The following is a 16,009-nucleotide window of genomic DNA, read 5'->3' as shown; positions in this document are numbered from 1 at the left end:
TCTTCAAGACTTTGTTCCTTATCATCTTAATGACTCTGTGATTTTGTGATATCCTTGAGGTTGAGAATAGAGCATGTAGAGGTCAACTGGCTCCCAAGGTTCATCCCATGAAAATCTGGGATATGAATGGCAGCCTAAATAACTTTTCTATGGCTTAACTTCAGTGCCATTCCCTCTATTTTCACTGCTGTTCAGGCTGATCTGAAAGAGGTGAAGACCTCCTGAATTCCACCAAAAACCACTTAAAATAATGCCTCCATCTGGTATGAAATAAGTAGGAATCTAGATAGATGCAAGTCTGGTGGTAAACCTCAGGTCTGGATGAGATTGCCCACACCTACAGCAAAGAACTCTGAGAACTTCAGTTTGCTCTGAAGAAAATAATCAAACACCTGGAAATTTACCAAAATATTTTCATTATGTCTGTGATTTTTAAGCACCCCTTAATTATAACAAATAGAAAGTTACCACAGCTGGAAATGTGAATTTTACTTCTAACTTTATCACATGACCTGCACACTGCCTATGCAATAACCAAAACCAACTGATTTTTGCCCATTAATTTCTTCAAGTGACTTCAAAATGGCAAGACTGTGACCATCTTGGTCCTTGAAGTCATTCAAACCCACCTCAAACACATCTCCAGGAATACACTAAATAAAAAAATCCCTTGCTGAGCTAACCATGCTAAGAATTACTAAAGATCTTTTTTGAAAAAGTACCAAACACCAGGGAGAGAAATGTTTTGGAACATTCAAAAGCTCTGTGTTTCAGTGTTGGCAGGACATTTATTATTCAGAGCATCACTCCCCTGTCTCCAGAACAGAATTAACAATACCATTGCAGAGGACACTGCAACAGATTTGTCCACACCTTTCTTGACAAATAACTGAAATAATCACAGCTTGCAAAATTGGCCACAGTCAGTACTCTTGCATGTCTAAGCAACTGAAAAACTGTAATAATATTAAGCAACATGGCAGAGGCAGAAATATTTCACACAAGCACCTCTCTGCTGGAGAGGAACCAGCAGCAAAACATTCCCTCCTGGCTGCAGGTGTTGAGTTTACCCTGTGCACATCCTGTGGTTTAGGAACACCCACAGATGCCATGATGCTGTGACTTGGAAACGGGTATGCTGATTATTCTGCACAATATTCCAGGTTTGTTTGGCTTCAAGGCAGCCAGAAGTGACAAGAAGGCAGCAGCCTTCTTGTCCCATCAACTGTTGAATCCCACAGCCAAGCCTGCCAAGGCTGACCAAGAATTTCTCAATTGTGCTCTTACATTGCAGTGGAGTTGTCAGTTTGCTTATTAAAATGTTTTATGCTGCCCAGACTCAGGGGATAACCCACAGAGAGGCTCTTCATGCCTTGTTTGATCCCACAGAAGCTACTTTTTGGTATTTTCAAAGACAACCTGTGCTACAGTGATCCTTTCTCTCTCTCTCCCACACATCCTGCACCCAGCTTGTCCAAGGGATGAGAAATGGAGGTGCTTCTTCCTTTTGCTCACTTTAGGGTGAAATCCTCCAAGAAGGAGCTACAGGAGTCAGATGAGATCTGAGTGCCTCTTATCAGCCCATTCTGCTGCTGAAATGGGAAGAACAGATTGAGGAGGTGTCCCCACTGATCCTCCTCGGCTTGTTTTCTCCATAACCCCTACAAACTACTGCTCTTTTCCTCCTGATCACTACTTTTCTCCAAACCCTCTCAAATAATCTTAGTGGGCTTGAGGGAAGTGCAGTTTTTTTAGCTTGCACTTTTGGTGGAGAGGGTCTGACCTGCTGGCACAATGACTCTTCGTTCGTTGGTCGTCATGTTTGGGGGTGGAACGTGCTTCTCCTCCATGTAGCTTCCATAGTTCATCCCAACACTGTCTGAGCTGCTGACCATCTTCCCTCCTTTTGCCACGCTGCAGTCATCTGGAGAATTCCTAGGTAGACAAGAAAGGGGTGCTTCCATTATTATTCCAGTCCTTATTAATATCACCAGCAGAGAATCACCTGGAATGAAATGGAAAACTGGGAGTGGAGCACCTGGAAAACCCAGTACCCTCCACCCAGTGACTCTGCAGATTCCTTGAGATGTCTAAAAACACCAATCAGGTTCAGTGGACCATAGATTTACTTCTATTACCAAAGGATCAGGCTCTCGTATCTCTCCAGAAATTATAAATACTAATAATTTCATTCCAGGCATGGAACGGAGGCTTGGTCATGACCTTGTTCAGCATGGTGGCTGCAAGGAGCTGCACTTCCCTCTCCAAACATCTCACAGACAACTGAGTAACATAGAAATGCACTTATTGCATATTTTCTGGGGGGAAAACTATTCTTAGTTGCCATTGTCCAAGCAGTCCAAGGCTTGGAGAGCTGCCCACCTCCTCTGCCACCGTTGTTCCACACTCACTTGCACTTCATGTCACGCAATGTATTCACATTTCTATGTAAGGCTCACAAAAAAAGGGAACATTTGCCAAAGCCATGATTTAAAATACCACACGCATGACTGGAAAAACCTTTCAGCTCCTGACTAGCTCAGTCTCCATGGTACTGTAGTCAAGACAGGGAAATCTGCAGAGGATCTGCAACCAGACACCTCTTTAATTTTGGCTTTGCTTTCTGAATAGAGTCTTTAGGTTTAACATCCCACAGGGGGTTCCCTAATGGCATTTTAATTGCATCACAGTTTTCCTTCTGGCAGACACAGACATATTTGTCCCTTAATTTAATGTCTACAACGTGTTTCATCAGAGGGAGAAAAATTGTTACAAAAATCAAAATAAAGAACTCAGCCATGGGGAATACCTTTAAATGTAAGGAGTTTGTTTGGCAAGGGAAGAAGGGTGTTAGCTGGGGATTGGTTTCTTCAGCAATACCTCATTACTAACAAGCTTTCCTTTAGTCCTGCCATTTAACTCCTGAAATTGTGCTGTGGTCTCACTAAACAAGAGGCAAGTCAGATTCATGGAATCATGGAATTACAGAATAGGTTGAGTGGGAAGGGAATTTAAAGATCACTCAGCTCCACCCCTGCCATGGCAGGGACACCTCCCACTGTCCCAGGCTGCTCCCAACCCCAGTGTCCAACCTGGCCTTGGGCACTGCCAGGGATCCAGGGGCAGCCCCAGCTGCTCTGGGAATTCCATCCCAGCCCCTGCCCACCTTGCCAGGGAACAATTCCTAATTCCCAATATCCCATCCAGCCCTGCCCTCTGGAAGTTTGAAGCCTTTCCCCCTTGTCCAGTCACTCCAGGCCCATTCCAAAGTCCCTCTCCAGCTCTCTTGGAGCCCCTTCAAAGCCCTGTGACTCAGCTGTGTTGATTGCTCAGCACTATCATAGTTCAGCAACTAATCCAGTTATAATTCTCACATTAGTATTTTAAAAAAGAACCACCACTTGGAAAGCTGAAAAATTAGTGTACATCTTAAATACTAAAAGAAAATATAAAGTATAGCATCATTTTTTCTATGCAATGTTTCTACTAATTTTACCCTTCTGTGTTAAGGTAGATATTAAGGGAAAAAATCAACTGCTGCTGACTTTCAGTTAAAAAATAAAATATATCATAGAGATCATTCAATGGTTGGCAACATCATCTTTAGGAGAAGGAAGAGGGCCTCCAGTGTTGCCTGGAAAATGTTGGCTTCACACACTTTTTCCAGGATGCCTCTAAAGACAACCCCATGAAATGTGCCCTGTGTAAAAGCCCTGCAAGTGCTCTGTCAGCCCCAGCACTGAAAAACAGCCATGATGGAAAACACAGTCAGCACCTGCCACTGCATGGTGGTGAATTCAGCCCTTCCTCTCACAACCAGAGCACTTGGGCAATATTTTCTCAGGTTTAGTTTTGCTCTCCTACCACACACCACTAAATATAACCCTGGGATGCAGCCCATTTCTGTCCAAACAGAGCAAAACAAAGCTGCTTTTTGTTTCAGACATAAAATCTGAAGGAGAGCTTTTGTGATGATTCCTTGTGAGTGAAATGTTGTCTTTTTCTGCTTCCCTTCCACAAATACAAATGGCATAAATGCATGAGTGAGCCTGCACTTTAAATGGTGGACATTTGGAAACATCCTCCACCACCAGCCCTTATACCTGTGCAGATGTGGACCCCAACTCCCAAAAGCAATTATGTTACAAAGAACTATTTGGCCCATTCACTGAATTTTTAGGAAACAGAGAACTAGCAACATCCTTTAGTTTAACTGGCACAGTTATTTAATTTTGGGGTTTTTTTCTGGGAGAAGAAACTTGGGATGAAGGGACTCCAAAGTGAAATATCCCATCAGTAGCAGCCTACAGCACTTCTACAAGCAATGGTGCATTAAAAACACTCTTGTAAACACTGAGCAGTAAATGATGTGGAAGATCCAGTAGCACAGAGCTTTTGGCAATCTGACAGGGCTTCTGAGATGGTTTTCTTGATCTGAATATAAACACACAGGGGTGGGGAAGAAGATCATAAATAAGTCATAACTTTTCATTAAAATCCAGAAGCAGATGGTCAAGAGTTTTGTCCCTTTAGCTCACTGGGTGGACAAGTAAATCCTCCATCCATCAAATCTCCAAAGGCCACGCTTAATTTCAGGCATGGAATCAACTCCATGGGATTTACCAGGACTACTCTGGTACTTCAAATTGAGTGTGTGCCCTGAACCACTGAGCCAGGGCTTAACTCAACTGCCTGGAACAAACTTCTACAGCACAGAAAGCAAAACTGAAAATGCAAGCAGATGCTAGAAAAATGGTGTTTCTAGTGCCCAGAACAACAAGAGTGTGACTGGCTACAAAGGGGTTTTTTAGGACTTTCTGTGAGTCTGCTTTATTTCTGTACCACCAGGGTGGAAAAGCAGCTTTTGGAAAGTGTACCCAGAATGAAGGGTGCAGCTCTGCAGTGATTCATCCCCAGCTCCAGGTCTGAAATGAAACCAGAGATGTTTTTCTTCACGGCTGCCTGTTATTTTTGCCCTTTGTAAATATACTGTGTTACACCTGGAATTTACAAAAAAGAAAAAAAATTTAAAATTAAAAAGAAGTAAGACTACACACAGTCATGGTACCCAAGTACACTTTGTCCAGTCTTGAGATGATAAATGTCTGCTGAGAAAGTATTTTCTCCTTAGACCTGAAAGCCTCACCTTAAAGCAGGGTTACTGAAAATCATGCTGAATTTGATAGTTAAATTTATCACCCATTCCTACCAAAGCTGACTGGAGTTTTGCCAGTCATTGACTCTGATGAAAGCAGATGTAAATTCATAAATAAGTGTATGAAGCACATTTTTTCCTTTTCACTATGCTACTATTTTCCCCAGGTGACATAAAACACCTGTGCTGTGCCAAAGTGCAAGGTGTCAGAGAAATTCAGATTAGGAATCAGCAAAACCTTACATGTGTCATTCCCATAGTATGAACTCCTCTGTTCAATATTTCTGAGTTTCAGAGTGAAATAAATGAGAAAAAAAATGTATTCTCCAAATATCTACATGTCTTCACAAGTTTAATAAGCACAGCTTGGATTACAGAGGCTGCTACAAGGTCAGCTCATACTGAGGGCAGTGCAGAGCTTGCTCAGCCTCATCCTTATTCACTCAGGTTGTGGTGAATTTGGTCAGTGTTTCCTCCCCAAGGACTTTGTCACTGAAAAAGTGGCCCATGAAGAAAAAACCTAAAACTTCCCTGAAATTTATTACTTTGAAGCACAGTGGGGACAGCCAAATGCTCCCAGGTGAGAAGGAGCCTGTGCTGAGATTCTGAAAAGTATTTCCAGGTTGGTTTTGGAGGCCTCAGCACCTGTCAGAGAATCACAGAATCCCAGGATGGGTTGGAAGGGAACTTGAAGCCCATCCAGTGCCACCCCTGCCATGGCAGGGACACCTCCCACTGTGCCAAATGTCCAACCTGGCCTTGGGCACTGCCAGGGATCCAGGGACAGCCCCAGCTGCTCTGGGAATTCCATCCCAGCCCCTGCCCACCCTGCCAGGGAACAATTCCACATTCCCAAGATCCCATCTAATCCTACTCTCTGTTAATTTGAAGCCATTTCCCCTTGTCCTGTCACTCCAGGCCCTTGTGAATATTCTGTTTCCATCTTTCTTGTCAGCTCCTCCAGGCCCTGCAAGGCCACCCTGAGCTCAGCCCAAAGCTTCTCCTGTGCAGGTGAGCAATGCCAGCTGTGCCAGCCTTTCCTGCCAGCAGAGCTGCTCCAGCCCTCTGCCCATCCTGGAGCCTCCTCTGGACTCCCTTCCAAGACTTCTTGTGAGAGCAAAATTTCCCTCAGAGAACTCCAGCACAACAGAAACATGAATATGCCAGAAAAATCCCACTGGTCAAAATATCTGCTCCCACAGGCTCTTGCCCAGCTGCTCAGTGGCCTGGGCTGGGGAGCTGTACACAAAAGAAGTAAAAAAATGGGTGAGTAAGTAACTGGAAAAGGGATGGCCAGGGTGGGAACAAGCTGCCAGGTCTGTGGAAGGCAGGCAGGTCCCTCAGAAACACATCACTGGCTAAAGCTGCTTAAACTGGTGCTGGAACCATGCTGACAGTCTGCTAATCTTTGCTATAAGCTGTCAAAAGCAGTCCTAAGATGACAAAAGAGAAGAAAAGTGCAATCCTCCCAGTCCTCCCATGGCCACTCAGTCGTGGCACTGCCCTGCTCCATGTAGGGCTTTGCATGGTCCAGCAGCCCCAGCAGGCCATGGGAATGGAATGGGGCATCCCCCTGCAAACAGAGCACCCAAACCTGGGGAAAACTCCTCTCCAGGGGGTGCCCTGGGCTCAGTGGGTGCTCAGGGTTACGTGGGGCTGGCCCAGCGTCACTCAGCGATGTCACCTGGAGCCACCTCTGGCTCCTTTCTCCTGTGACAGAGCTGTTGCCTTTCTGTAAACACAACAGAAGGTGCTTCTTACTGAGCTGCACACACACCAACCATTCATCTCCAATCAAACAACAACTTTGGCCAATCCAATCTTTTCATTTTCTCTTTTATTTTCTTCCCCTTAGCTTTCCCCAGCCATCCTGCAACCCACAGCTGTTTCCAGCCTCAAGGCCATGGTGGCAAATGCAGGCAGTCAGAGTCTAGCTCACTAGAGGCCAGTCAAGCTATAAATATTCCCAGCTTTGCTCTTTGTGCTCCCAGTGTGGGGAAACAGCTGGTTTAAGTTTGACTGCACGTTGTCATTTCTCCATTAGTGCAAACACTTCAATATTTCTTACGTGTCAGGTTGGAGTGAAGAAAGGGAAAGCAGGGAAGGGGGTCACGAAAAGCCAAAGCTAAGAAATGATGTTCTGTATATACATAATTTACAATTAGACTGCTGCTTGGGACAAGGCTGAGGTTTGACATGGTGATAGCTAGGCCAAAGCCACAACGACTTCCCAGTTGGCCTATAACTTTCAGGACCTATTTTCTCTTGTTTTTCTTTTATTATTTTTATAGAAATTCTATTATGATGGTAATGGATTACATTTCTCAAATTGTATTTCATTTCAAGAGCTTTTAAGGCTGTTGTATTTGTGGTTTCGTGAAATATGAAATACCAGGAGATGGGGCCCTTCCCAAACCACACGTGCCTTCTTTTGTGGGCAGGGATCATATAGAAAGTTAGGAAAATAGAGCATGCCAGGCATAAACAGAAGTGACATCTTGTATGGAAACCATAATCCCCCATGTCTGTGGAATGTCTGCTGATTTTCATGATTAGCACTAAGGGGCTGTGAGGGTGCAAAATATTTTTTTAAGCACTTTTCCTTACCTTCTGTTTTGTCTTAAAGAGCTAGTCCTAAACTTTGAATAGTGAACAACCCCACTGATCCTGCCCTGATCAAAATGAAACACCCACTAATGACAGGGCAGAGGAGAAAACTCACCACCAGCTCTAAGCACTCTGGACACAGTAAACAGGAAATGAAAAAGCAAGAATGACAATAGTCTTAAATAATAACAGTGATCACAACTCTATGTCATTATTTAAAGGTTATTCTTATATTTCACTGCCCATCTGAAAACCTTTGGTTGCTGGGAATTCAGTGGTCAATCCCAAATATAGCAGTGATAATTATGAATGAGCCCATTATCCCAGACTGGAAAGCTTCTTATTTAGCACCTGCCAGCCCAACACCCCCCAAAAAGCTTCCAAAAAAACAAAATAGTTGTAGTATTAGTGAGCTGAGTTTGTTTTTCCCTTTGGCAACGTGTTTGCCTCAAGAACAGAGCCAAGCCATGCCCACACACACACATGCAAGTGCTCAAGTTAAGCTGGTGGATTTTCAGAGCAAAGAGGAGCTTCTTGAAGCAGTCACACATCCTGACTTTGCCATTCTTCCAGCTTGGTAGGCAGCCAGTCCACCAACCACCCAGTCAGTGGGAAAAAGGATTATCAGTCTGAGATAATCCATGTCTTCTTACCCAAAATTAATAATATTTTACACAGGCAGCTCCAACAAGGAGAATCATCCTCTTAGGACAGATCTCCCAGCTCTGCCCTGGACTGCAGTAGGGCTGACTCTGCTGGTGATGCCTTTTCTTTGGTTTTAGTACGAAGAGTTAGATATGGTTAAGGGATAAAGGGTTTTTATTTTGGTATTTATCAAGGATTTTTATGGTGTAATAATTAGTTAAGGTGGAATATCTGAAATGTATATATATCATAGAGTGCATATACAATTTTATAGATTTTGTAAATTGGCATATTTAACGAAGATGTTTTAATTACAGGTTTAAATGGATAGCATGACATTTTTCTATTTTAAAGAATTTTTTAAGATAGGCCTTATTTTACTTCATATTATATGTTTTAGAGGGGGCTTTGGTTTTTTAAGACAATGTAAGGTTTTTTGGTTTTTAATTGTGAAGTTTTTAGGATGTTTGGTTTTTTGGCTTAGTAGAATATTAGGATTTTGTTAAGATACTAGCTTTAAAGAATTACAAGTATGTATATTAAGGGTATCGAGAATATATAAAAGGTAGATAAAAAGAAAAGGTAACAAAAATCATCATGGCACCACTGGAGACAGAATCCCATAGCCTGTTGGGGGCTTTGGGCCAGGCTTATTGTTTGGTCTGAGCTCAAGTTCCTCAGGAATGCCAGGCTGGATGCCAGTGGTGTGCCACCAGCTGTGGAGGGGATGTGGCACCGTGCCCTCACTGTGGGGTTGTGCTCCAGGGCTGGAAAAAGCCTTGGGCAAACAAGTGATGTCAGGGGGGTGGACACACCAGCCCTGTCCCTCCAAGTCCTGGACACTCACCAGGTGGGGCCAGAAGATGGGGACAGAATTTTCAGTGAGAGGATGAGGAGCAGTGGCTGTAAATGGAACCACAAGAAGTTCAACCTCAACAGGAGGAAGAATTTCTTTACTTTGTGGTGGTAGAGCACTGGAACTGCTGCACAGGGAGAACAAAGAGTCTCCCTCTCTGGGGAGGACACTCACCAGGTGGGGCCAGAGGATGGGGACAGAATTTTCAGTGGGAGGATGAAGAGTGATGGCCGTAAATGGAACCCCAAGAAGTTCCACCCCAACGGCAGGGAGAATTTCTTTACTTTGTGGTGGCAGAGCTCTGGAACTGCTGCACAGGGAGAACAAGGAGTCTCCCTCTCTGGGGACATTCCAAACCCACCTGGATGTGTTCCTGAATCTCCTGATCCAGGTGACCCTGCCTTGGCAACAAGAATGATCTCCAGAGGTGCTTTCCAAACCCCACAATTCCACAATTCAGTGATTCTGTGGAGCTGTTTAAATGCTCTAATTAAATCCACCAGCATCACACCATGATGCAGAGGTGCCTCCTACAGCTTAAAGCCTGCCAGCCTGGATCCTGGGAGCAGCTGGAGTTGTTGGAATACAGAGCTCCACATGGATGGATTCTCCCTCCCCAGTGCCTGGGCACAGCAGCTGTCACACATCCTGATGGAACAAAGTGCCTCAAGGGCTCCCCATTCCAATTTGCTGACTTGTATAGCATAAAGAATCTACTCCTTAGGAGACTTTACATCAAGGGAAAAAGAAAAAAAATCACCAGCAAAGAAACTCAAGTTCACCCTGGACTCTGAAAAGTCCTCCAGTGTGTCAGACATTCTGAACCTGGAGAGTACAGAGGCTCTTTGATGAAAATTCAGGCAGTTACATGCAAAGAAAAATGGTATTTCCCAAAAGAGCCAGCACAAAAGATGTATTAAGTGATAATTTCATTCTCAAATGGTTTTCAAGCAACAACTGGTAGCACTTAAATCAACATTTTGCACATGATTAAATCCTAAGGACAACTAATTATTTCTGGCATTTCTTTACAACTTCTCTATCAGCCAAGCTGATGTTGGAAAGCTTCTGCTGTGCTTTCACTGCAGTTAACTTTCAAAATACTTCTTCAGTGAAATCATCACGCTGCTCATGGCAAGAGAAATTTATCTGTGGCCTGAATAAGACTCTGTGTTCCACTCCAGCCTGCCTGAAAAAGATGGATTACCTACAGCAAATGTCATTATTCCAAGCTACCTTTGTGTAGTCCCACCCATGGGCACGGCAAAGCCCCGTGGGTGAGTGTATTCCAAGACCACTGGGAAATCCATGGATTTATAAATGTTGTTTAAGCAGTACCCAGAGCCTCATGAGAGCATTTCCACAGAGTGAATTTCTCCCTAAATGCATGACATGAATTGCACTCATTGTGGTAGAATTGCTCATGCCTAATTTGATGGAATACATAAAGAACAATAAACAGCAAAGTACCAGTGTGGCATATGCAACCTCCAGATTTATACTACAGGGTGAATCTTTTTGGCCTGACCCAGGAGCAATAAATAACAGGAAACAGGATTGTTACATTCAGGTGAAAGATTGACTGTAGTGTAGCACAAAAGGTCTCATTAGATTTATGTACCTGGAAGGAACAGAATTATTGTACTTCGAGAAAGTCAATTTGATACCACCTGTATTATACATGCAAAACCAGCCAGGTAAATGATAGCTTTAATTTAAACTTTCCTTGCTTTATTTAATTTAAGGTAAGCCCCCAGGCTGTATTTTGTGGTGCTGGGCTGCAGGGTTTATCTTGAAAAATACTGTTATGGTTAAAGAAAAGTGGGTAGCTAATCCCTGTGCAGCACTGAAAATAACCCTTTAATTTCATTCTAATGTCATTTCTCTGGTATTCACAGGAATGCCAGCTCTGAGACTGTTAACTTTTGGAGTTTAATGTAGGGCAATTACACCCAAAGTATGTCTGGGGTAAGCCCTAGCAGAGGGGGCACATTCCTTCTCTGAGTGGGTGCTAAACTGGGGATGTCTGAGGGGTTCAATATGCTCCCAAAAGTTTATACCCCCCTCCAAAGAAGAGAATATATGGCCAGGAAGTTCTGACACAGGGAGAGCTGGACAGCAAAAAACTGCAGTGTTGACTTCTCCCTGGCCCCCACTTTGTGGGATCTCATTCCCTACTTTGCATCCTGAATTACTCAGATCCAGGTGCCCATGTGGGAGGACAGAGGATACCCTAGAGAACCTCAGGGCAGCACTTGCACGGCTCTGAAATGTGGGGATGTATTTTAGCCTCCTCTGGGACAACTCAGATTTTAGAATGGGTCTAAACAGAGCAGGTACAGTTTTAATAAAAAATGAAATGCAGCTCCAAGCACTCCAGGTACTGTTTGTGGTAATATTGAACATACAAAGAATTTTAACAAGTGAGGAAATATGATCATTTAATATTATCATTTAAGGAAAAAAGTTAATGGATTGCAAAAGAAGAGAGTGGGGAAGGCTTCTGCAGAATAGAAAATGCAAAGTAACTTACAGAAAGGCAGGGTAGCACAATCTGATTCCTACTTTGTTTTCTCTAAAACTGGCAGGAAAACCATGTTTCAATTCCCAGAGTGTAATAACATGACATATTACATACATGTATGTGAGATGTAGAAATGCCACAACATATTTATTTTTGTTGATTGGCAGTGTTAGTTCTCCATTAAAAGTGTAGTATTAAGACCTATTTTTTCAGGCCTGAGTTAGGCCCTATAAAATAAAACTTCTCTAAATCTTTTTAAAAATATTTTTGTGTATAGTCTGAGCATGCAATATTTTTTTGCTCTTCTGCTAATCTTTTTTTTTTTTTTTGTAGCTTTTAAGTGATTTTTTTTTCTTTTTTTTTTTTTCTTTTTTTTTTTCTTTTTCAGCAAGTCATGCCTTAATAAATGTACTGAAGTATGAATTTTCCTTGCCATCTCCATTTAGGAACTCTGCACTGATCTTTCAACAGGGAAGGCTGTAAAAAAATTCAAGATTAATAAACAAACACCTTCCACTGTGCCAGGCTGCTCCAAGCCCCAATGTCCAACCTGGCCTTGGGCACTGCCAGGGATCCAGGAGCAGCCCCAGCTGCTCTGGGAATTCCATTTCAGCCCCTTCCCACCCTGCCAGGAAACAATTCCTCATTGCCAAGATGCCACCCAGCCCTGCCCTGTGTCAGTTTGAAGCCATTCCCTGGGTCCTGTCCCTCCCCACAAGCACAAGCATTTCATGAGGATAGTGCAGACAGCTCTGAAGGAAATGCAAGCACCTCTATCCACAAAGGGGAACTCTGGCAGCTGAAACTGCAGCCACCTCCTGTGCAGGGAGCCACAGCATTGCCCTGAGTGCTTCAGTCTGTGCACATGCTAATAGAAAATAGCAAAAAGAAGGAGAAAATATAGAATAATGGAATATCCTGAGTGGGAAGGGACCCACAGAGATCATCCAGTGCCAGCCCTGGCCCAGCCCAGACCCCTCAAAATCCCACCCTGGGCATCCCTGGCAATGCTGTCCAAAGGAGCTCTGGCAGCCTCGGGGCTGTGCCCATTCCCTGAGGAGCCTGGGCAGTGCCAGCACCCTCTGGGGGAAGAACCTTTCCCTAAAATCCAACCTAAACCTCTCAGCAACAATTAACTCTGATTATCTACTCTAATGCACTTTATGGAATTTACACTGAGGGAAACTGTGATCAGTCCTCTTACAGAAATGCCAGCACAAATACTTCAGAGGCAATTTCAGGTAGCAGGTAAGACTGATTTTGAATCAATACACCATTTATGATTACACCTGGGCATTTGCTTGGCACAAAAAAAACATAAATTAAAAAGACACTGGAATAAAGACATCTGAACTTCTGAATAAGCAGCCTTACAAGAAAACTTCCTCTAATTCTTGGTAACTTCAGCTCACCATTTATTTCTATGTATCTCAAATCTTTGACTGCTCACTGGAAATCCTGATTTGACTTCAGCTCAATTCCCATCCTCACCACAGAACAGGGGAGGTGTGATAAGCTGGCAGACCACTTTGTCCTGCTTGTGGTGCTCATCACATCAGCACAGCAAGTGTGAACAGCAACCACAGAGCCCAGGGCTGAGGTTTTCCTGAACAACTGACCCTGGGAGATGAGATTAAAACACAGCACAGGTGTTTGTGACAGGGAGATGTGAAGTACAGGCTCCACTGGTACATCACCAACAATTGTCAGCAACTGACTCTTCTGGACCTTTGCCCTCCAGCAACACCAAAGGAAAACTGTTTTGACAGTCAGGCATTTTAAACAGGAAAGCACTTGTTTGGATAGCTTCCTTAAAAAAAAAAAAAAAAAAAATCTTCACTGTGTTTCTTCACAGGTCTCACAGGGTGATCCTAAGCTTGGGAAAGCCACCAGTCAATATCCAAAAATCCACTGCAATATCTTTGCAGCCTAATTGACACAAGTCTTCTTTATAGTGACATTCCCCCAAAAATGTCCTGAGGCAACAGTCAATACACAGACACTCTGTGGCTGCTGCCTGTTGAGTTATTTATTTTTCTGTTCCTTTCTACTCTCCTGCCTGCCTCCATATTTATGTTGTTTTTTCAGCATGAGTTCCTAAACCCAGCTCTACTTTTTTTGGCATTATGTTTACAGTGACTACAAAAGGAAAGATCAGCAGTTCACTGTCTCTGCCATTACAAGATTTTACTTCCAGTGTTTGGTTATCTTTGGAGCAAAGACAACTGCCCAAATTGCTGGATTTGACAGCTTCCATGGAGTGTTAGATCACACACACCACACCCTCTGATGGATCAATGGTGCTGCTCCAGGCCACAGCAAATCCCCCTTTTATTAACTTTAATATGTGCTCTTTCACCTGGTGTGCAAAGCAAATTCACATCCAAATTTTATCAGCAGTCAGAGGAAAGGCATTGCACAAGCTCATGAGAAGTCTGTGCCTGTAGCACCACTTTAGACCCTCTGGTAACACCTGAACATGGCTGGCAGGTCAAGGTAGGGCAACCTGGAGCCTCCAGGGATGGCAGCAGCAGCCAGGTGCAACATCCTGAGGCACCTAAAATGGTGCTAAATTCACAGATTTAGACAACTGAGCCACACCCACCACAAAAATGTTCCTTGAGCTACCCCCAGCCTCCTTACCTTGACCCGTTAACCTGGTTGGGGTTACACTCCATCTTGATGGTGACTCTGGCTGGGGGCTGTGACAACCAGTCCTGCTGGGGGACACGTGGGCTCATCTTGGAGGTCTGCCCATATTCACTGGAGGAGGAGGCTGTCATCTCTGTCTTGGTGAGGTGGGGTGATCCGTAGGCACACTCGAACAGGGACTGGTCTTCGCTCACCACCGATAACGCTTCCTGCAAACCAGAGACAGGTCAGGGCAGCCAGCACAGTGCTCCCCAGGGAAAAAGGGCTTGTCCATCTCACAGGGAGGGGAACAGTCTCATGCATCAAGGAAAAATTAGGTTGGGTGTTAGGAAAAAGTTTCTTACAGAAAGAGTGATAAAGATATGGAATGGGAGGTGGTGGAGTCCCCATCCCTGGGTGTGTTTAGCAAAGTCTGGATGTGGCACTGGGTGCCAGGGCTCAGTTGGGCTGTTGGGGCTGGGTTGGACTCAATGGTCTTGAAGGTCTCTTCCAACCTAATGATTCAGTTTTGTTCTATTAGTTTTTAGGCACAGCACTGTTAGCTGAAGTGAGGACCCATGGGGACAGATGTTGTCAGCAAATGACAGGAGGACAGGGGAATCTCTCCCTGGGAGACCCTCCCAGTGCAGCTGGGCAGAAGCAGAAACACTACCAAACCTTGGGAACAGGGGAGAGGGCAGTTTGGGCAGCACAGCCCAGATCTGTGGGGTCTCAGCAGAGATACAAAGGGTGAGATATGCTGAATGCAGCAAAAATTGCTGGCTCTATGAGGAGCAACCAAAAGCCAGGCCCTGCTGACCCCCTGGGATCCTCCCTTCCTTCCTCAGGGACCCAGCCAAGTCTTTTCTGGACCAGGAGCCAAGAGATCTGGGCAAAACCTCTAATCCAGAGACACCATGCCCACCAGCCATTCCCCTCCCTCTCATGGCAACTCTTCCTGGTGGAAACCCCACTCTGGAGCTGTGGGAAGGGCTTCCCACCCTCCTCATGGTAGCACACGGGTTATGGCTGAGTGCAGCAGGGCCCAGCAGGTCCCTCAGTGCCATCACATCTGTCTGGAGGCCAGACAGACACCAGAAGGAGGGACAGTGACCCTCTATTCCCACTGCCAAGCATTCCTACTGGCACCAATTCCTTCCCTGAGCTATCTGGAGTTGAATCTGGTGAGTGAGGCAGTGCCTGTCACCACCACGTCCATCTCCATCAAGAAGTGTGGGAAGAGCTGAAACTCCTGAAGGGACACTCCCCACCTGAGATGAGACTCCCCAGGCACGAGAGCAGGTCTAGGCTGCCACACTCCTGCTGTCCTCCAGCAGTGCACAGGCCCAGGGGGCACCACCCAAAAGCAGAATTCTGAGGAAATCCACCTTCTCCAGGGCTCACTTTGGGGGGTGCATAAGGGTGCAAATTCAAGCACTGGAAGGGGCTGCCCAGGGAGGTGCTGGAGTCCCCATCCCTGAATGTGTCCAAGGAGCACCTGGATGTGGCACTCAGTGACAGAGTGGGCATCAGGCACAGCTTGGGCTCGATGGGCTGGGAGGACATTTCCAGCCTTGGTGACTCTGAAAGG

The 16,009-nt window shown here is 44.8% G+C and overlaps 1 protein-coding gene across 3 annotated transcripts in view; it reads right to left on the bottom strand.

The window, feature by feature from the left end:
• Positions 1-16,009, bottom strand: part of ERG (ETS transcription factor ERG) — a 144,858-nt gene that overhangs the window by 18,057 nt on the left and 110,792 nt on the right. For all 3 annotated transcript variants that reach the window (XM_018913384.3, XM_018913382.3, XM_009089550.4), the window contains 2 exons: positions 14,431-14,648; positions 1,784-1,935 (listed from right to left, as the gene is read on the bottom strand). In XM_018913384.3, coding sequence (XP_018768929.1) covers positions 1,784-1,935; positions 14,431-14,648 — 370 coding nt within the window. The remainder of the gene's footprint in view (positions 1-1,783; positions 1,936-14,430; positions 14,649-16,009) is intronic.

This window comes from Serinus canaria, chromosome 1 (genome assembly GCF_022539315.1).
Source record: "Serinus canaria isolate serCan28SL12 chromosome 1, serCan2020, whole genome shotgun sequence".
Classification (NCBI taxonomy): domain Eukaryota; kingdom Metazoa; phylum Chordata; class Aves; order Passeriformes; family Fringillidae; genus Serinus; species Serinus canaria.
The sequence above is the reverse complement of the archived record's forward strand: the minus strand, read 5'-3'. Positions and strand labels throughout refer to the sequence as shown.